At 33.8% G+C, this 22,509-nt stretch overlaps 2 protein-coding genes across 4 annotated transcripts in view; both read right to left on the bottom strand.

The window, feature by feature from the left end:
* pico (ras-associated and pleckstrin homology domains-containing protein pico) overlaps positions 1 to 22,509 on the bottom strand; it is a 209,224-nt gene that overhangs the window by 160,395 nt on the left and 26,320 nt on the right. For all 3 annotated transcript variants that reach the window (XM_076414051.1, XM_076414049.1, XM_076414054.1), the window contains exon 2: positions 19,171 to 19,284. In XM_076414051.1, coding sequence (XP_076270166.1) covers positions 19,171 to 19,284 — 114 coding nt within the window. The remainder of the gene's footprint in view (positions 1 to 19,170; positions 19,285 to 22,509) is intronic.
* On the bottom strand, positions 11,065 to 12,632 carry LOC143202489 (uncharacterized). The gene has a single exon (XM_076414066.1). It carries the CDS (start codon positions 12,568 to 12,570, stop codon positions 11,092 to 11,094), a length of 1,479 nt encoding a protein of 492 aa, XP_076270181.1. The 5' UTR covers positions 12,571 to 12,632; the 3' UTR covers positions 11,065 to 11,091.

The following is a 22,509-nucleotide window of genomic DNA, read 5'->3' as shown; positions in this document are numbered from 1 at the left end:
ATCTGATTTTTTATCATATATCTTAGAAACTAAACATTGTGCACAATTTATTATATCACCATTCGATTCAGCATAAAATTCTTTATAAACCTGGTAATTTATATTAACCTGAGATTAGTTGATTAGAAATGGGAACAAAAACATTGAAAATGGCAAAAAATCGCAAAATTTCCGACCATTTGCATGGAAAATCTGCGATATTTTTTAATATCTCGGATAAAGATAAAACTTTCAAAATATATGTATTTTGGGATGAGAGAAACGAAAATGCATGTTAAATTGCTTTAGAACTGACCCTTTCAAAGATATGTAAGAAAAACCGAGATCCATCTGATTTTTTATCATATATCTTAGAAACTAAACATTGTGCACAATTTATTATATCACCATTCGATTCAGCGTAAAATTCTCTATAAACCTGGTAATTTATATTAACATGAGATTACTTGATCAGAAATGGGAACAAAAACATTGAAAATGGCAAAAAATCGCAAAATTTCCGACCACATGGAAAATCTGTGATATTTTTTAATATCTCGGATAAAGATTAAACTCTCAGAATATATGTATTCTGGGGTGAGAGAAACGAAAATCCATGTTAAATTGCTTTAGAACTGACCGTTTCAAAGATATGTAAGAAAAACCGAGATCCATCTGATTTTTTATCATATATCTTAGAAACTAAACATTGTGCACAATTTATTATATCACCATTCGATTCAGCATAAAATTCTTTATAAACCTGGTAATTTATATTAACCTGAGATTAGTTGATTAGAAATGGGAACAAAAACATTGAAAATGGCAAAAAATCGCAAAATTTCCGACCATTTGCTTGGAAAATTTGCGATATTTTTTAATATCTCGGATAAAGATTAAACTCTCAGAATATATGTATTCTGGGGTGAGAGAAACGAAAATCCATGTTAAATTGCTTTAGAACTGACCGTTTCAAAGATATGTAAGAAAAACCGAGATCCATCTGATTTTTTATCATATATCTTAGAAACTAAACATTGTGCACAATTTATTATATCACCATTCGATTCAGCATAAAATTCTTTATAAACCTGGTAATTTATATTAACCTGAGATTAGTTGATTAGAAATGGGAACAAAAACATTGAAAATGGCAAAAAATCGCAAAATTTCCGACCATTTGCTTGGAAAATTTGCGATATTTTTTAATATCTCGGATAAAGATTAAACTCTCAGAATATATGTATTCTGGGGTGAGAGAAACGAAAATCCATGTTAAATTGCTTTAGAACTGACCGTTTCAAAGATATGTAAGAAAAACCAAGATCCATCTGATTTTTTATCATATATCTTAGAAACTAAACATTGTGCACAATTTATTATATCACCATTCGATTCAGCATAAAATTCTTTATAAACCTGGTAATTTATATTAACCTGAGATTAGTTGATTAGAAATGGGAACAAAAACATTGAAAATGGCAAAAAATCGCAAAATTTCCGACCATTTGCTTGGAAAATTTGCGATATTTTTTAATATCTCGGATAAAGATTAAACTCTCAGAATATATGTATTCTGGGGTGAGAGAAACGAAAATCCATGTTAAATTGCTTTAGAACTGACCGTTTCAAAGATATGTAAGAAAAACCGAGATCCATCTGATTTTTTATCATATATCTTAGAAACTAAACATTGTGCACAATTTATTATATCACCATTCGATTCAGCATAAAATTCTTTATAAACCTGGTAATTTATATTAACCTGAGATTAGTTGATTAGAAATGGGAACAAAAACATTGAAAATGGCAAAAAATCGCAAAATTTCCGACCATTTGCTTGGAAAATTTGCGATATTTTTTAATATCTCGGATAAAGATTAAACTCTCAGAATATATGTATTCTGGGGTGAGAGAAACGAAAATCCATGTTAAATTGCTTTAGAACTGACCGTTTCAAAGATATGTAAGAAAAACCGAGATCCATCTTCTATTTTATCATATATCTTAGAAACTAAACATTGTGCACAATTTATTATATCACCATTCGATTCAGCATAAAATTCTTTATAAACCTGGTAATTTATATTAACCTGAGATTAGTTGATTAGAAATGGGAACAAAAACATTGAAAATGGCAAAAAATCGCAAAATTTCCGACCATTTGCTTGGAAAATTTGCGATATTTTTTAATATCTCGGATAAAGATTAAACTCTCAGAATATATGTATTCTGGGGTGAGAGAAACGAAAATCCATGTTAAATTGCTTTAGAACTGACCGTTTCAAAGATATGTAAGAAAAACCGAGATCCATCTGATTTTTTATCATATATCTTAGAAACTAAACATTGTGCACAATTTATTATATCACCATTCGATTCAGCATAAAATTCTTTATAAACCTGGTAATTTATATTAACCTGAGATTAGTTGATTAGAAATGGGAACAAAAACATTGAAAATGGCAAAAAATCGCAAAATTTCCGACCATTTGCTTGGAAAATTTGCGATATTTTTTAATATCTCGGATAAAGATTAAACTCTCAGAATATATGTATTCTGGGGTGAGAGAAACGAAAATCCATGTTAAATTGCTTTAGAACTGACCGTTTCAAAGATATGTAAGAAAAACCGAGATCCATCTGATTTTTTATCATATATCTTAGAAACTAAACATTGTGCACAATTTATTATATCACCATTCGATTCAGCATAAAATTCTTTATAAACCTGGTAATTTATATTAACCTGAGATTAGTTGATTAGAAATGGGAACAAAAACATTGAAAATGGCAAAAAATCGCAAAATTTCCGACCATTTGCTTGGAAAATTTGCGATATTTTTTAATATCTCGGATAAAGATTAAACTCTCAGAATATATGTATTCTGGGGTGAGAGAAACGAAAATCCATGTTAAATTGCTTTAGAACTGACCGTTTCAAAGATATGTAAGAAAAACCGAGATCCATCTGATTTTTTATCATATATCTTAGAAACTAAACATTGTGCACAATTTATTATATCACCATTCGATTCAGCATAAAATTCTTTATAAACCTGGTAATTTATATTAACCTGAGATTAGTTGATTAGAAATGGGAACAAAAACATTGAAAATGGCAAAAAATCGCAAAATTTCCGACCATTTGCTTGGAAAATTTGCGATATTTTTTAATATCTCGGATAAAGATTAAACTCTCAGAATATATGTATTCTGGGGTGAGAGAAACGAAAATCCATGTTAAATTGCTTTAGAACTGACCGTTTCAAAGATATGTAAGAAAAACCGAGATCCATCTGATTTTTTATCATATATCTTAGAAACTAAACATTGTGCACAATTTATTATATCACCATTCGATTCAGCATAAAATTCTTTATAAACCTGGTAATTTATATTAACCTGAGATTAGTTGATTAGAAATGGGAACAAAAACATTGAAAATGGCAAAAAATCGCAAAATTTCCGACCATTTGCTTGGAAAATTTGCGATATTTTTTAATATCTCGGATAAAGATTAAACTCTCAGAATATATGTATTCTGGGGTGAGAGAAACGAAAATCCATGTTAAATTGCTTTAGAACTGACCGTTTCAAAGATATGTAAGAAAAACCAAGATCCATCTGTTTTTTTATCATATATCTTAGAAACTAAACATTGTGCACAATTTATTATATCACCATTCGATTCAGCGTAAAATTCTCTATAAACCTGGTAATTTATATTAACATGAGATTACTTGATCAGAAATGGGAACAAAAACATTGAAAATGGCAAAAAATCGCAAAATTTCCGACCATTTGCATGGAAAATCTGTGATACTTTTTAATATCTCGGATAAAGATTAAACTCTCAGAATATATGTATTTTGACGCGAAAGAGACAAAAATCCATGTTAATTTGCTTTAGAACTTATAGTTTTTAAGCATTAAGCTGCGAGTATTTGAATGGAAATGTCAGAAAAATAACTTGAAAAAATATTAAAAAATCTGACCCGCCCCTGATGGCCGAGAAAACGGCACCCTTTCCCCACTATCCCGGTTGCAGGATGCATCTTATCGATTAGTTTTTGTCTCGGCGGCGCTGGCGAAAGGGCAGAAACAGTAAGACGATTGAATCAGGGGGCAGCAGTAGCCGCCTTCGGCGCGACCCGACCCGGCCGCCACCCTCGAGGGACGTCTTTATAGGGCTACAGTTCCGGATAACCCGTAAATATGGATTCTGCGAATCGGTCAGAGGGTCGTCGAAAAGAAGGAGGGGAGAAATCGCCCGCCACTCTTCGAGAATCGGCGATTTTTCTGACTAGAACCGCTTTAATTATGTTTATTTTCTTTTGGACGATCAAATATATATATCTAAATCGAATATACTCGTCGGAATTGCATCAGATCAAAGGTTCGAAAGAACTTTTCGAGCCCTTTAATTTAACGACAGTGTGTACCCTGATAAAAATCATAAGCAAAATCCCCTACTTATGTATCTGTTCTTTCTTGAAAATGTTCTTTTTAAAAGCAGTACATATCAAATAATAAATAAACCAAATGCTTTATCGATCATATAACTTAACGTCCATGGTTGTAAGAGTACGTTATGTTTTATTCATTGAATATATTGCAGAATTTGTTAATGAAATGTGTGAATACGTTGTGATATAATAAAAATTTTTGTTTAGACGGCTGGTTTTGCTGTACTTCTGAGTTTAGACCCACATTACTTTGTTAAAAAAATAAGGCATCAATAAGTACTGTTATGATAGTAACTAAAGAAAAAAACGAGCTATAACTTGTTATTTCTAGTATTTCTTCTATCTTTATATTTCCAGAATGTTCCGTATATACCTTCAACCAATATTCTTTCAAAGTCCAAGCAACATCTACAAAATTTGAAAATCGGTACACATCTGCCACGGTCCTTATATGTTAATTTACGAAGAGCCAATTCTAAATTCTTATAGGTTTCTTTGATATGTACGGAATGACCGACAGGAATGGAAGTTTAAAAACCGCCCTTGTGAAGTAGAACTACTTAAGGGCTTGTTTTTGAGGAATCTATGAATACACGCCGTTGTTCTGTTTCGTATTGGATCGTAGCAAAAAATCCTGACATCCTGGTACTGTTTTCATATTATCAAAAATTCTGAAAATTGGCAGGTTTTATCCCGAAACCTTCTAGACTGGGATACGACCGGAATACCAGGATGAAATCATACTAATAAAAATTTAAAAAAAACAACCTACTACACACATATTTTCAACAAGTTTTTACGAGAACAAAAAAAAGAAACCCGTAATATATTATGTACTTTATTGTGTGAAAGAATGACGGCCCGCCGCACGTGCCACTTTCACTGCCGAGCGCTTTTTTGCCCCCGTCCCAGGAGTTTTACGCAATTTAATTGGTGTCCGTAGCGGTTTTTTATGATCCATAAATGAACGAGCGCTACGCAAAGGATGTCGGTATCTCGTCGCGGCCGAAGCGAAAAAAACGCCCGGGGGTGAATAATGACTCTTCATTTTTCGCCCTCATACCGTATACATAAAACATTTTCTCATTTGCATAATTATTCGGTCTTCCGCTGCATTCCGCGATGCGAATCGCCGAAATAACCGGTATTTTTTCCTTCGTAGTGCTCGGTTCTTATCGCCGCTTGACAATGACATCTTTCACGTTTATTCTTCGTGATAGTAAGACATCAGATAGGAGAGATCTCCTTTCGCTCGGTCGCTGTCATCTGAATCTCGACGATTTGCATCTCGGATGCAATAAAAACGACTCTCTTTTGAAATCAACTCGATGATGACGAGTAATAGACCATATCACTTCAAAGCCATCAAGTTTTAGTCATTACGCTAATAAATAATGACAAAAGAAACTGAAATACATGAATAAATGTAGGTAACAAAAACATATTTTTGGTTATACTTTTTTTTAAATATATTTTAAAGTCTCCTTTTACCAACTAAAGTTTATGGGATCGTGACGTGACTGGGATCATTTTCCTTGTCGGATTTTACATTCTTGCCCAAGATATTCACAAATATTAAACAAAAACAAACATAAATTTACAACCATGTCCCAACAGGATTCGAACCCGTGGCTATCGCAACAGTAGGAGGGGCGTCCTATCGCCTTTACCATTGCGCTACCAAGCCGGCTTGGTTATACCTTTAATGTCTTCGTTTACCAGCTACGGTTTATCTCAACTGGATACTAGATACAACCTACTGTTTAACGTGTGCGCTGTGCTTTATTAGATTTTATTATAAATGAAACCTACTTAATGACATCTAACATCTTGAGAGATATTTGTGGTTCATCACTACCATGGCATAGCAGACAAAACATCGGGTAGCCTTACTTACTTAATCTTAGGTGGCTAGACATCTGTTTGTAGTATTGGTTTATTTTACTTTTCCAGAATGGCATCGACAAATGGTTAAATCTATAAAAATGATTCGCGAAAAGAAAATGGGTAGCCTAAAAGCAGCAAAAACTTTAAAAGTATCAAAAGAGATTTGCAATGCTTAAGATTGGAAATTAAGCTTAATCCGGAAGAAGCGACTACGGCAGCATTAGGCAGGAAAACAGTGTTAGGTACACAGTTGAAAATGTTTTCGTGTTCACACTTATAGCACATATTAGAGTAACTGTTCCATATTTAGAATCTATTTTGCAATTTTTATCAAGAAAAATATTAAAATGTTACTGTTAACTAAAAGTATATGACTGATTAATATTAACAGTTAATAAAATGTTGATTTTTAAATAGTTTTTTTTTTACTTCTGACCCAAAAACAAAATGTTACTCTATTCGTGAAGTCTTGGTTGAAGATATGGTTTCATTGGTTCGGACGGAAGATTTATAATCCTTGGTATGTTTAGATGTTAGATTAGAAGGTTCGCTTAACAATAAGAAGCGCGACACCAAAGAACTAACATATAATGAAGTTTGTATAATTTGTTAAGAAAAGTGTTTAACATAACTGGGAACCGAAATCGAGAGTTCATAGCTCCAACACCCGGTATAATTTTGAATAAATCGCCTCGCATAAATATAAGTGATTTTTTTGCTCCCGAGCCTAGGCGAAAGCAAAATCGTCGTTTTTCCATCGTCGAATGATGGATGATGGAAAATACTGTCCATTTTCACTGCTTCAGGGCGACATAGGCCTGTGACAGATGTGGGATGAGAATTATCGGTCCAGTTTTTAGCACGTAGGCATGAAATGTCGACCGCAAGATGGTGTTAATAGCCTGCCTAGCCGGACCGTAGCGGACGGTCCCCAACAAAAAAACAACCACTAAATATCTTATATAGATATAGTTTATTGGAGTTTCGCACTTTTTATAAGCTCCCGAAGGTGGTGACGAGGTCACGGTAGGCGCCTGTAAGTTCATTAAGCTTTTTATAACAACGTTCCCACACAATCCGCTTTTTAAATTAACACTATCGGCTCTTTCGCCGCTGCCCATGTTCGAAACAATGGCCCGACTCCAATCAATTAGCTGTCGGACTGACCATGTACTGGAATAAACAGAACACGACACAACTTTGTTGCAGCTTTTCGCGTCGAGACCCCGATACACATCTCGAAAAAAAAACGAAAAATTTCGCATTATAACCTGCGATGAAAGGCGAGAATATTTAAGTTTTTTTTAACAACAAAACAAAGAAAGACAACAGTATTATATCTTCATTAAAATGCGATAACAACTATGATATTACAATACGAAAAGGATACATACAAAATACTATTAAAGGCTCTTTATATATGAGCAAATCTCTTAACGAATCTGAGAACTAAAGAATAAAATAGCAGCATTTAGGTAACGTTCAAGAGTATTAACATACATCAATTGCAGCGCCCCTTTATTTTTTGAAGAATTTGCGCAGTATCTTCATATCTGAGGTCACAAGTTAATATAATAAATAATAAATAGACTACAGGGAAGTGAACAATATGAAGCGACAGTAAAATGACTTAGGCGAATGTGTTCATTGGCCAAAACTGCCCAAATGCATTTGTTCTAAACGAGCTTGACATATTTTACTGCCACGCGTTGTTGTTTACAACAGTTGTGGTTAGAAAGTAATTCTTCCGTTAATTTTATTTCAAAAAATAAGTGTATAAGGTATTAGTGAAATGTTATGAAAACTACGCCACAACGGCTTTTATGGTCATGGCATGTTATAAGGAACATTCATGGCAAAAGGAAATTAAAAAATCTGGAAAATTATTAACGAAATAGAGGGAACCAAATGTATGCAGCTGGTAGATGTGTACATTACAAAATTACAAGAGGTGATGAAGTTGAATTTTTAAATTATTTGTACGAGTATGTGCTACTACTGTATGAACAATTACCTATGGTTATATCATTTTTGCGGGTATTACTTATATGATGAGGACAAAATAAAAATATGGGTTCATTGCTTCTGAAAAGACGCTGGAATTACCACAAATTCGTTAATAGAGTCCTTGAACAATCTCAGAAAAACAAATATCCTAAATAGGAACGTATTGAAGAAAGAAATGAAAAAGGGTAAACAAGTACTTTTGGAACTATCCTCGTATATATGTCTAGTATAGCTTCGTATCAGGAATTTTTTATATAACTACATTGATACTCTTATCTATAATGAACCACTATTAGCACCAAACTGAAAAAGAAACAAAAACCGTAAATAAATAGCAAATTAAATAAATAATGCCGCCGATGACGAACGCCACTGGCTAATCGGTAATCGCACTCGCAAAGACAAAACAGAGATAAAAGCATTTTCGGGGGCAATCTGCCCGCTATTTACACGATTTATCAGCCATCGGTTCATTTAACGCGACCGACTGCTATCGGGAAATTAAGTGAACTTTTTCGCGTTTTATTGCAGAGGGAACGAAAGCGACTCCCCAATCCAACCGTCTCTAATCACCTCCCCCCTCTCTCTTTTTGTCGCTAATTCTATTTGTCGACGTTGTTTTCGTTGTATCGTTGACGAACTCGCCAACTTCAAGTTTCCTGGAACTTTTAATCGTTTTTAAACTTTCAATTTCTCATTTAACTGGTTCCGTGACTGTTTTGATTTTTCAACCCTGTATAAGAAGAACGTTAATAGCATTAACTACTTTCAAACCAGATAAACCATAAAGCTGAAAAACATTTTCAAATGACTTTTTTAAATGCTATGAAATAATTCTGATATCTAAATATTTTATTAGTAATTACGAACAACCTTTACAAACTGAATAAGGAATTTAAATATGTTGGTTACCAGCTCACTCACCATACCGCAAATTTTGCGACAACAAAATTGCTTTAATTGTTGCATATAGATGTTATATTAAGTAAAAAAAAACAATTGCAGAAAAATTAACTTTATAAAACAGAAACTTTCATTATTTGCAAAAGTTTTACGTTTCGTTTTTGCTCTAGGAACCACTGACATAATACTGAAGAATGTTTAGATTTATTGTCTTCTTTAAAAACAAAACTTTTGCCAATTAGATTCACTCCAGAAGGAATCGCACTTTTCTGAACTATTCTCAGGTGGCTATGACCAGACCTACTATGACCAAAGCAACCTCAACCCATCACACTACCACTGGTGAGATTTATAACAATGCTCCAAACATAGACAAAAGACAAGATGGAACGTAAACTATCTGATGATTATCGTCTGCGGCTCATCGTTGGAACTTTACCTGGATTTTGCATGCAATGCAAAATACACTAAATCATAAATATACGTATGAAAGAAAAATAGAGGAATCTAATCGTACGTCCGTTAACAACATACGAAAAAAAGCCAATATGGGAGACTCGCCAGGGGTCACGTACTCTTAATGTCGTCAGACGAGATCGACTGAATCGAACTGAACACGAGATCGTTCAGATAAGAGATATTAAATTTAATTTCAATTAAGCCATCGAAAACGCCACCGAGTTTCCCATCTCCATCTTGATTGGATTAAAATTGAATCGAGATCGTGGCGATCCCATTGTGTGAAGTTTAAACACTTGCCAATACTTCGATTAAGTAGATGAAGTAGACGTGTTAAAAATGATCCACGTAAAATATTGTTCAAAAAAAGTCAACGCAGTGCTAATAACAAAGATTTTAATAGAAAACTAAGGAAAAAAAAGTATCAATTGAAAATAAAATAAGACAAGAATTGAATAAAATAAAACAAGAATTGATGAAGATGAACTATGATGACCAACGCAAAATAAAAGGCGAAAGTCGTCACTGAAAAAACCTATGAAGATAAAAAATGGGTTCAGCTATATTCTTAGGTGTAGCATAAACCTTCGATAAGTTTTGGTATGACAGCCTTGTCCATAAATTACAGAAAATGTTACCAAAGAAGATATTGAACTATTAAAATCTTACATTACAATAAAGCAGTAATATAATACAAATTGAAAATATTACGATTGGGTATATTTGTTAATGATACTGTAATTCTTGCTGTCGTAGACTTGGCTATGAAGCAATCCAAAAATTACAACGGACCAGTGACAATATAAAAACTTGAACCCAAACCCAAAAAAAATTAAAATTAACGAAAGAAAATCTGAACAGAAGAAAACATGTACAGTTCAGCTATAATGAGACCACACAAACACTAATGACAATAAAGAATAACATTCCATATAGCAACAATGCTAGGTATTTCGGAATGATTCTTGATGCAAAATTTCGCTGGAAAGAAAATGTTAAATATTAAAGGAAAGAACTGGAGCTAAAATATGGTATTGGTTAGTTGGAAGAAAATCACAATTTTCAGTACATAATAAACTGTTATTAAACAAGTAAATATTGAAACATATATATATGGACCTAAGCAATACAATTTTGGGGATATTCCAACATCAATCAGGCAATCGCAAGGAGATAAGAGGAGAGACCCCTTCTCAAATTAATATCAAAGTATTGCAACTCTTGGATAACACTCGAACAGGACACTTGAAGAACTATTTGATCTTATAGTGCTGTGAACAGTATTTAATAGAAAAAATAGCTCTGTTAATATATGAACTATTAGACTAGAGACTAAGTTATATAAAAAAAGTAACAAATATCAACAACAATAAATACAGTATATTTTTTATAATTCTTGTACAATTCTCGGAAAATCAAAAGGTTCATTCTTGACCAAGAACTCGTATTTCCTACATTCTAGACCGGATACATTCAAAATTAATTTATACAAATACTTTTTCCCATCCACTGTTTCCACCACATAATCCCGCAAGTCATACTCCGCGTCTCCTAATTTATCCTCCAAGATTCTGTAGCAATCCTCTCGAGACACCTCGGGATAAAGCGAGGCTTCGATCACGTCCTCCACAGCCTCCGTCAGTACCTGTTTAAAGTTCGCGTCGGTATCGAACAGCTCCAAAGCAAACGGTGTTTTGTCGTCGAATATATATTTTATGTATTGTTCCTTGTCTTGCAGGAGGTTCCTGAAGAAATCCTTGTTGCCGCACTGTTGAAGCCTCTGAAGGGGGCCTTGGATTTGGATCTCGGGCATGATAAAATTAACCGATTTCAATAGATCGTCGTAGGTCATCGAAACCTGCTCGGGAGTGACATCCTGAGAGGCTAGTTCATTGCACAGGGCTTGATGATAGGTCCTGAGGTAAAAGTGGAAGTACTTCTGCCTGGTGGAGCGATCGGTCGTGAGGGAGACGAAAAGAAGGACGTCATGGATGGGGACGTTGTACCGCTGCAGCTGGAAATCTACCAGGACGGCGTTGAGAGGATCGGTCCCATCACCATCATACTGATACATGATGTTCTTGCCCCACATGTCTCCATGAGTCAACACACAACGGAAATGATCGTGAGGAAACAAAAGCTGCAACGCCTTCTCCACCAATACGTTGTATTTTTCCTCGACTTTCTCCAGGCCTGATGACGGTCCCGAGTAAACACGACCGATGAGAGCTCTGAGTCCCTTCACTCCCGCCTTGAACCAATCGTATCCCAAGAAACCTTCCTGCTTTCTTAACAACGGCTCCAAAACCATCTCCTCTCTTCCCGTAAAGAGTCGAAAAGTCCCGCCCGATTTTCTGGACATGTGCTCTTCGTAGGCCAAATATCCGGCGTGATACTTGGCCAGGGATTTCAAGGCTAGACAGATGTGTTGGTTGTCCAGCATATTTAGGTTCGCCTGTCTGGGTAGATCGTAGTTCCTGAGGGTGAGATCCTCGAACACGATGAAGGAGTTGGGTCGTCCCAGGAAGTACCGGGGAAGGAAATCCACCTCGTAGTTGGGGAGGGTGTCTCTGAGGGCGGGTATCAGTTTCTCGAAGAAGTAGATCTCGCGTTGCCAGCCGTGCATGCTCTCCAGAAAGCGACTCTGCATCCGGTGTCCAAACGGGAAACGTTTGGCGAAGAATCTTAACGTCCTCTCACGCTCGTCAATCCGCACGGTCACTTCCAACAGCAGATGTTCACCGAGGAACCCATTCACCTCACTGAAGAACGGTTTCACTACATAATTGATCACCACAAAGTTCTCGATGTCCAGGTAGTGACGGACGACTGTGTGGTAATCTTCTAAGCTAAGAACGTCCGTCATGCTGAATGTCGGGCGAAGAATGCTCACCCCAGCACTTCTCGAGCAGACGAGGTTATCTGTAGACTGTTATCTTTAATGGTGTAATAATGTTAATTTAAATTTTATCAAATAGTTTTTGTCAATATACTATTACTACCAGGGTGGTCCTAAAATTACGACACTACGACAAATCCCATTATCATATATCTTGTATAAACAGTCATATTATTAACTAACAAAAGATTTTTGAGTACTTTCCAGACTTCAAATCAAGCTCTAGAAGATAAAAAGATTTATTCTCGTGTATAAAATCAATATATGTGCAAACATGAATACAATTTAATACCATTATTGATGATACATTGTTAATGTTTGGTATATCTATAAATAGCATAATAAAAAAACAACGTTTAAGCAACATTTATCATGGCACCCTTCTTCAGAAATGATATATTCAGTCCAGCGTACAATTAATTTGTTACCCGTTTTTGGAAAACGGTATTGAGAAACACCTTTTCCCAAATTTCCTGGGGAATTCTTTTGAGCCAATAGTCATTGGCAACAAGTGAATAACAAAGCAAATCGAAGTAGAGTTCGTTCAGTATATTCAGTATCATCATAATTTTCATGGTCTTGTGACACATTGTGACAACAACAAAAGTGGCGTAACTAAAAATCCTGTAATTTAGTGATCGTCAGATTATGGTGCAACTTTGGCATGTGTCTTTGGCACCCAATGGTATATAATTGAGTCTTTAGGAGACTTTATTTTATTATTTTAACCGACTTTATGTATTATTACAGTTATGGGATACTAAAAAATAAAGCAATTTTACTAAACATTTGTTTTTTTTTATACAAACCCTAATTAACATCGTCATATCATTTTATTAGGAAGTTAATATTTTTCCTGTACGGTATCATAAAAATTCTGTACACTTTTTCCGTGTGATACGGTCCATAAAAAAGCCTCATAACAACGAACAACTCCCAATGAAAAAATCGAACTTTTAAGCTTTTGGACGTCATAATAGAACACCAGATAACGGAAACAGGCCATAAAATCGAAAATATCTCGGTCTACTACGCGGGATATACATTGACGTTATTATCGGCCAAAATTATATTATGATACAAGCTGATATGGTCATAAAGATAATGTCCATCATAAGAATACCCTTTAAATTATCGATACAAAAAATGCAGTAATGATGCTCCCCAAGGCTGTTCATAGCCTGTTTATTGATTATATGTTTATTATGTCATGTCATCAAGTACATATAGAAATATCATATCTGTTATCACATATTTTTACATAATTTAAGTACCTTTTTCAATTTATATTCAATATTAAAACTATGAAATACTAATTGAGTAGTTTTGCATCCAAATACAAATCGATATTACTTGATACAAAAAAATAGTGGACAAATATATTAAAACAATATAATGGAAAAGGATTCAGACTAAACTAAATAATGTAAGAAGACTAGCGAAGAAATAATAAGACCAGTTGGAATGATGAATTCACTATATAGCCCAACGTTTGACTACAAAAACAATATGCAAATCATAAGAGGTCAATTGAAAAGTCCCCGGGCTGACACATAGATGGCGCTACTACAAGTCCATATGTTTTATTAGTTAGTCCAAACCATCAAAAGATGCGTGTATAAATTTGACAACTGTCGGATCATTAGTTCGTGAATTATAACATTTTGAGTGAAGCAAATTTTGTTTCGCGTGTTTATAAAATATTGATTTTTTAAGGGAAAAAATATAGTTGAAGCAAAAACTTGGCTTGATGCCGAATTTCCGGACACTGTCGCAGGAAAATCAACCGTCAAGGATTGGTATGCTAAGTTTAAACGTGGTGAAATGAGCACCGAAGACGGTGGACGCAGTGGACGCCCAAAAGAGGTTGTTTCTGACGAAAACATTCAAAAAAATCCATAAAATGATTTATAATGACCGTAAATTGAAATTGAATGAAATAGATACTCTAAAGATAGCCACTGAACGTGTACGTCATATCATTAACGAATATTTGGGTATGAGAAAGCTCTGTGCAAAGTGAGTGCCCCGCGAGCTCACTTTTGACCAAAAACAACGACGAGTTGATGATTCGGAGCAGTGTTTGAAGATGATCAACCGTAATTAACCCGAGTTTTTGCATCGATATGTAACAATGGATGAAGCATGGCTCTATCATTTCCGATTCATTATCATTCCGAGTGGACTGCACACGATGCACCCGCTCCAAAGCACAGTCGACTGGCAAGTTTATGGCGTCTGATTTTGGAATGCACATTGAATAATTTTCATTGGCTACCTTGAAAAAGGAAGGACCATCAACTGCGACTATTATATAGCGTTATTGGACCATTCGAAGGACGAAATCGCCGAAAAACGACCGCATTTGAAGAAAAAGAAAGTGCTACTTCACCAAGACAATGCATAGTGTCACAAGTCAGTGAAAACGATGGTAAAAATCCATGAATTGGGCTTCGAATTGCTTCCTCATCCACCGTATTCTCCAGATCTGGCCCCCAGCAACTATTCCTGTTCTCAGATTTCAAAAGAATGTTCACTGGGAAGAAATTTTCGTTGAATGAAAAAGTGATCGCCGAAACTGAGGCCTATTTTGAAGCAAAGGACAAACTGTTCTACAAAAATGGTATCGAATTATAATCGAATGTCAGCTGAGAACAGTTCAGGAAATCGAACGACAAACAAAATAAGACCTAACGTTAAAAAAGCTCTCGATCATATGATATAACACCATATAATTCATCATATGACTTCATAATTACATGCGATTTTGTCATTCTAGGGTGGCAAAAACTTAATTCTTAAACAAACATGAGTAACGCAAACATGAGTTTGTACTGTATCTGATGTCCTTGTGATTGTATATAAAAATCAACATAGCGGTTAAATATTATCTGCGATAATATTTTATATTCAAATCAAAATAAACAAAATTTACCAAATTCTGACATGAGAAAAGTAAGGAACGTGAGGTATCAGAATATATTAAAACCTTGACATATTATTAATATTAATATGACATATTATTACTATTACAATAATTTTACATAATAGATGAATTAAAAAAATGACAAAAGAACGTAGTGACTAGACAAAAACAACAATAACTAAATTCGTGTAGTATTTTCGTATGAAAGTATGAATGAGAACAGATCTCAATACAACAAAACTGTCTAATTACAAACACCCAGTGAATCATATGTACTCAGGCTACCTCTAATACCTCCTCGTTGAGGATTTATTCGTAGGTACAGCACTGCCTCGCCCAACCTTAAACCCTTTCCCCATCAGGCATCATCCGTTAAACCCCATCGTATCCCATGTCGATTAAAACATTCCCCCAATCATATCAATCGTGCATTCCCCCCGACTAAAACCCGTCTATTGACAAAAACGAAAATCCCTGTTGGTGGTTTTAATCATCCCCTCCCTTCCCAGTTGAATGTGCGGTCAGATCTGGAATGGGAGGAAAAATTAACAAATCGAAAATATCAAACTTATTTCGTACAATTGTGAGTTTTTTTAAAGAAATATGCTTGCACAAAGAAAATAATAACCAATAAAATATAAGTCGTCTCATCTAACAAAATTACTTTATTAAATTTAGAGGATATTTTATGTGTCGGTAATTAGTTTCCGGTTTTTCCAAAATTACAACGTTATGGATTTATAATTTTTCGAAAATGTCGATTTTTGAAAATGTTCCAACCATAATAACATGGGAACCAATGTGTTGATTCCAACGTTCAAGACAAAGAACGTTCTGATGGACCTAAGACAACACAAACTCAAAAAGATCTAAAAGATGATAGATCGGTGCTGTGAAGTAATTTGTGTATAGAATAGTGACGGAAATATGATAATACACTAATGAAAAATTGATTTATTTCGAAAATTCCAAACGAAAAAACCATGGTAATCACCTGGCGAAGCCGGGTCCATCGATTGCAAGGCGATGGCAAGGCCCTGTGTCTGATGGGGCCAATTTGATGTTATATAATATGAACAGTTGCAGTCTGGAGAAACAGTTAATAGCGATCCCTATCAACAACAAATGAGCAATTTGAACTGTGCATTGATCCAAATCATTGCATCATATGTTAAGCATTGATATGTTAAAGTGATTTTGCAGTACCACAGCGCCCTGTCTCATACAGCAAAACCACTCAAAGTACTCCGTACTTTCTAGACCTGACACCCTAGATTTAGAAAAAATTTAAAATGGATGGATGAAATATTTAGCTCAAAGAAAAAACTATTCTTCTGGAATAGCATATATAAACAACCTGAGAGATGGGCAAAATGTATAGAATCAAATGGCTAATACATTGAACAAATACATTATAACAATCCATTGAAAATAATGTGTTTCTTTAGCAAAGAACTGAAACGGAATCAACGCACCTGGTAACTTTACCATACTATACATCCAGCATATCTCAACAACAAGAAGTACAGTAATAATTAAAAACAATGTTTCTTACTACCAAGAAACAAGCTAAATTTAGTAGAACATCATGTGAAAGTGGTAGCAATTAACTCAGGTATATATAGTATTACAATAACATTGTAGTAACATTGCCCTCCAAAATACATCTAAATGTCCTAAACAAAAAAGAAAAAGAATATATTTTTAAATATTAGCGTACTCAATGATTAAAATTCGACATAGTGATCTAGAGCAACAAAATATGAATCATTCAACTTATTGATTAACTAGAACAATATCATCAAACTATATAGAAATTAAGGAACATTTTCATATAACTTCATATGACTCTGAGTAGTAATTTTGAAAAACAAAATACACAAAAACCGTATTTTTTTTTTCAGAAGGAGACCACTTTCTTCAGCAAGGATCTGTGATTCATAATCGACACCATAATACCTTTCAAAATTACAGAATAAGACAACCATCAAAGCTGACAATAACGACAGATATTTTTTGAACGATTTCGAAGAGAAAAGGATCATCTGGAGTTAATCAAAACCTGATTTAGTATTAATTGCGCGTAAAAATTCCATCCAGGCTGGATAAAAAAAAGCCGCATAATGATATCGGCCATAATTAATGAAGCCTTCCACGAAAATTTTAATTAAACTTGCCCAGTGTGGAAACGTGGGGAATTTTAACGAGACACCAAAAAGGTATTTATGGAGCAAAATCATCGAACGTGTGACTAAACTATTTCCGTAAATTCGAAAGAACATCGAAGAAATTCTAAGACAAATAAAATCAGCCGTTATCGCGAAGATAAGCGGCCATAAAAACCACGTGTTGACAATAGTCAAATTATATTTAATTCCAAGTGTTTCTAGAACAGTCACTTATTTATAACTATTTATTCAGATAACGATAAGAGAACGACCCAAAGTGTATGCGACCGTTGCCGCTCGCTTTATTTTCTCGTGTTTGCTTTTACAGAAAACCATGGCGGCTCCTGCGATCGCAAGATGCATTTTCTAAACGGCAAACGAAAAAGGCAGATAACAGAACAATGGTGAAAGAATGTTAACAAGAAACCGCTATAGAAAGTTGAATCAAAGAAGGAGCTAAGCACGAGGTTGATGACTGACCACTCTTGAGGCTGAACTAACAAAAAGAAATATCTTATACCAAGTGACCCATAATAATACATGTATAAATTTTAGTGATCAATTTTAAAAAATATATTAAGACTAAACGTATCAAAACTAAAACAAAAGTCAAACGAACTGACTTTTTCTTTTAATGAAAAGAATTTTTCTTTTAATGAAAGGTGTTATCACGTTTATTTTTTTTTAAATATATAACAGGTCAATTAAAAAGTCCCCGGTCTGGCACATAATGGCGCTACTAGAATTAAATCCATATGTTTTTTAGTTGGCCCTAACCCTCAAAAGATGCATGTATAAATTTGACAGCTGTCGGATCATTAGTTTGTGAATTATAGCATTTTGAGTGAAGTAACTTTTGTTATTATGAAAAAAGGAATTTCGCGTATTGATAATATATTGTTTTTTGAAGGGAAAAAATACAGTTGAAGCAAAACCTTGGCTTGATGCCGAGTTTCCGGGCACTGCCCCAAGAAAATCAACCATCCAGGATTGCTATGCTAAGTTTAGTCGTAGTGAAATGAGCACCGAAGACGCAGAACTAAGAATTCAATCAGTGCAACAGCTATTACATCTTCGCTCGAGAAGAATTAGAAGTTGACCATTTCTTGGATTCTGTGAGTAATTAGATAACTTTTTACATTAAAATTGAATTATTATTACGAGTATACACTCGTAAAATTTCTGCTACTTCAAAGATCCACCAAGTATGGTGGACTCAAGAGAAACTCAGGATGTTGAAATAACCATAACAAAATCAGCGGAATTCACAGAAAAAATATTTTAAAAATAAAAAAAAGAAAATAAATCATATGAATCAACAGGATGTAATGACACCGAAAATTTCTAAAAAAATCTAGATAAGATACCAAAAACACAATCATTATTTACAGAAAAATTAATCTGAAATAACGCTCCAATGAAATCACCGGATAATAATCGACTCAAGCCAAAGAAAGCGAAATATGAACTCACCCCAGTCAGTGCATCCAGCTCGCCTAACCAGTCGTTCAAGAGCTGTTCCGGATCCTCCTGGTCCGAGTCGGCCCCATCTTGGATATCGGAGTTATTGTCGTCAAGCTTATTCATCTGAAAAGAAGAATGCATCATAAATAAAGAGAAAAAAGATAAGAAACTAACAAAAAGCTTAATATTGGCATCTTTCTATTAACATTGGTACTACTAGTAAAAAAAAATTATTTATTAATCTAATTCTACAGTACACTATCGCTTGTTTGTGGACATATATCATCTCAAAGAGAAACAATAGTCCTTAACACGTCTCCCAAAAACTGCCATCCAATGTTCAGTTCAAAATAAATGCACAGTTAGATACTGAAGAATATATATGACCCTTTAAGATTCCTCAAGCAGAGTTTGGTAAAATGCATATTTTGATATAATTAAAATACAAATTACAAAATACAATCCCGCATGTATTATATTTAAAATATGAAATACTATAATCAGGTCTTAAGTTATGTAAATAGAAATCTATCCAGCACAGTAACCAGTAGAAGAAGAATCTTCCTTCATAAACACTAGGTTTTTAAATGTATCAGACAATTGTTGGGGTATAGACAAAAATCTGCTAAAGAAACCACTATGTCTTCACTGGTCCTAATGAACACAAACTTGTCTTAAGATGTATGACCACATTTTTTATAATTGGATAACGTTCAAGGCTGATAAGTATTTTTTAATTATCATTTAGGAAGCTGAGTAAGTCTCAGTCAACTTCTGATATCTGTGGTTGACGCCAATATGGCTCCAAGTATTTCAGGTGACAGTTTAAGGAATATATCAAACATTCTTTCTAAGCGTTCTTTCAATTGTGATGTAATACCCGTAAAATTCTTCAAATTGCAATATTTCAGCTGATCTCCAAGCAGATTTCGCACAGGCACTAAAGAAGAAAGAAGTTTGCCACAGTAATAATTGTTGAATTGAATGTAATCTAAACCAGCAATAATTAGTTTCATTGCTTCAATGAACTCTTCTGAGTATTCTAGCTATAATTCAAAGTCTATTACAATAAAAATATGTAATGTAACCTATAATTCTTATGTTTATGACCTTAAGGCATTATTTCATTTATAGGATTTTTAATTACATCTTATATGTTCCTGATCAATTGTTGAATGTTTGTTATAATCAGTTTTATTCTTTTTAAAAGAAGTTTTTATTTCATTTGATCGCCCGTTAAGTAAAGTAAGTTCACAACAGAAGATTCTCATCGACGATCATCCTTGTATCAATTGACTGCACTCCAAATAAGAGAAGCAACATCATACTAAATTCTGGAAACAAATGTCGCGGTTTTCCTTCAAGACAACGTTGACTGATACCGTCAAACCGTTAATATTGATGAAGAGCGATAGCGGTAAATCGTGCTCGATGTCGTGAAGAACGAAGAAACAACATCGGCCAACGACAACACCGTGTATCGTTGCGGTTCGTGCCTTTTCAGTCCTTGAGATTGATCTGGATGTCCGGCGGTCCCAAATAGGTAACGCGGTAGCGCCTAAAAGACGAGCATCGTCGAAAAAATCCCTCTCCGTTGACCGTAAATAGAATGGAATTCGACCGGCCGCCGCTTCTTTTGTCTCCATCTCTCGTACCGTTCGTATTGGTGCAATTTTAATCGATGCAGGAACAGTCACTTCCATTTTACGTGGAGAGGATTGTCGTTCTGTTCAAATGAATCCTCGTCGTAGTCGCACGTAGCAAAGTAGCAACTGACGTAACAATACAATTTTTAAGATAATTTTACTTCAAACAAAAAAAAAATATCTTTATAAAGTGGATTGTTATTGTTGTCAGTATAATACATTTTCACTCAAATGTCAGTTTAAATTAAATTTTTATAAGAGAAATATTAATCAATAATCAAAGTCTGTCTTCATCGTTGGAGAACTTCTTCGATAGCACTCCTAGCGAACTGCTTTTCATTTGTTTATTGTTGTTGATTCACTTAATTTCCCAACCAGCAACAAAAAATTTAAGAGACTTTGAAAGACTTTCGAAAACCTATCAGGATTGTTAGACTAATAATTCAAAATAAAATCTTTAATTATTTTAGAAGTAAGAAGCTTATATCGATTTTATGATGGTCATTACTTTTGTTTTGGGTTAAAAACAACTGTTAAAATATAATATCAAATTATATAATGCCTAAGTAATTTAATCATAATAAATCCCTATACGTTCTAGATTTATTATTATTTATTTAATTATTCTTTATTTATTGGTTTATTATGTAGATATCACATAAATGACAGTCCACTAATCTTTTGCTAATATTTTAACAAATTTATCTGAACCAGATTACACGGGCCACTTCTATTTATTTTTTTAATTCATGGAAATTTTTAAAATGATAACAATGCAATGAAGGAGTTATGGTATTTATTTCTGAATGAATGAATTATTTTTAAAATTTTCATCAATATAACGGTATAAATGATTGATGTAAGTAATACAAAGTATATTCCTGGATAATTTATTACAGTGTTAAGAATAAAGAAGGTCATAAATTTGACGAACAAATTATACTACTAATGCTTTGGTAATTTTGAAATGTAGCTTGTTTTACTTTAGGCTGAAAACATCATGCAAAATGTCTATTTTCATTAACTAGTAGTCATAATATGTTACTGCTTGTACAAATTATCAATCAGTGTTTAATTACAAACCTTATTATATTACAGACAGTTTTATTTTCGTTATTTAATATTAATAAAAATTTTGTCCCACACTAGCATGAACCTCCCCTACTGTACGGTAGTGCACCGGCTTCCACTATTTTAAAAAATTCGCAGGTAATAAACCATTTTTTACATTTTTTAAACATTATTCTTTAAAATATGTTTTCGTCGTCAGTTCAGTATTAGCGCGATGAGAAGTAACATCGTCTTCCGGTTTTCCTTGGTAAGTTAATTGATTTTTTTTAATTAAATAGTATAGTAATAGAAAGGGATTTTAGTTAATAGCGATAATAAAATAACAAGTTTTAAACAGTTTTTCTTTATTTTTACCAAATAATAACCGTAATTTAATACACATAATATTCATTAAAAATTGTTAAATAAAGACAATAATTATATGATTTCATTTATTTCAGTTTCGTCATCAGTTCAGTATTGGCACTATACGGAGCAACATGGTTTTCCTGTTTTCATCGGTAAGTTAATCAATAATGTTTTCATTTAAATAGATAATAATAATAGGAAGAGATTTTAATTGAAAGCGAATACATATATATACATATATATGTATGTATATATAATATATATATATATATATATATATATA

Source organism: Rhynchophorus ferrugineus, unplaced genomic scaffold, assembly GCF_030347505.1.
Source record: "Rhynchophorus ferrugineus isolate W39M unplaced genomic scaffold, kcgeb_rfMv2 rfM9, whole genome shotgun sequence".
In the NCBI taxonomy this organism is placed as follows: domain Eukaryota; kingdom Metazoa; phylum Arthropoda; class Insecta; order Coleoptera; family Curculionidae; genus Rhynchophorus; species Rhynchophorus ferrugineus.
The sequence above is the reverse complement of the archived record's forward strand: the minus strand, read 5'-3'. Positions and strand labels throughout refer to the sequence as shown.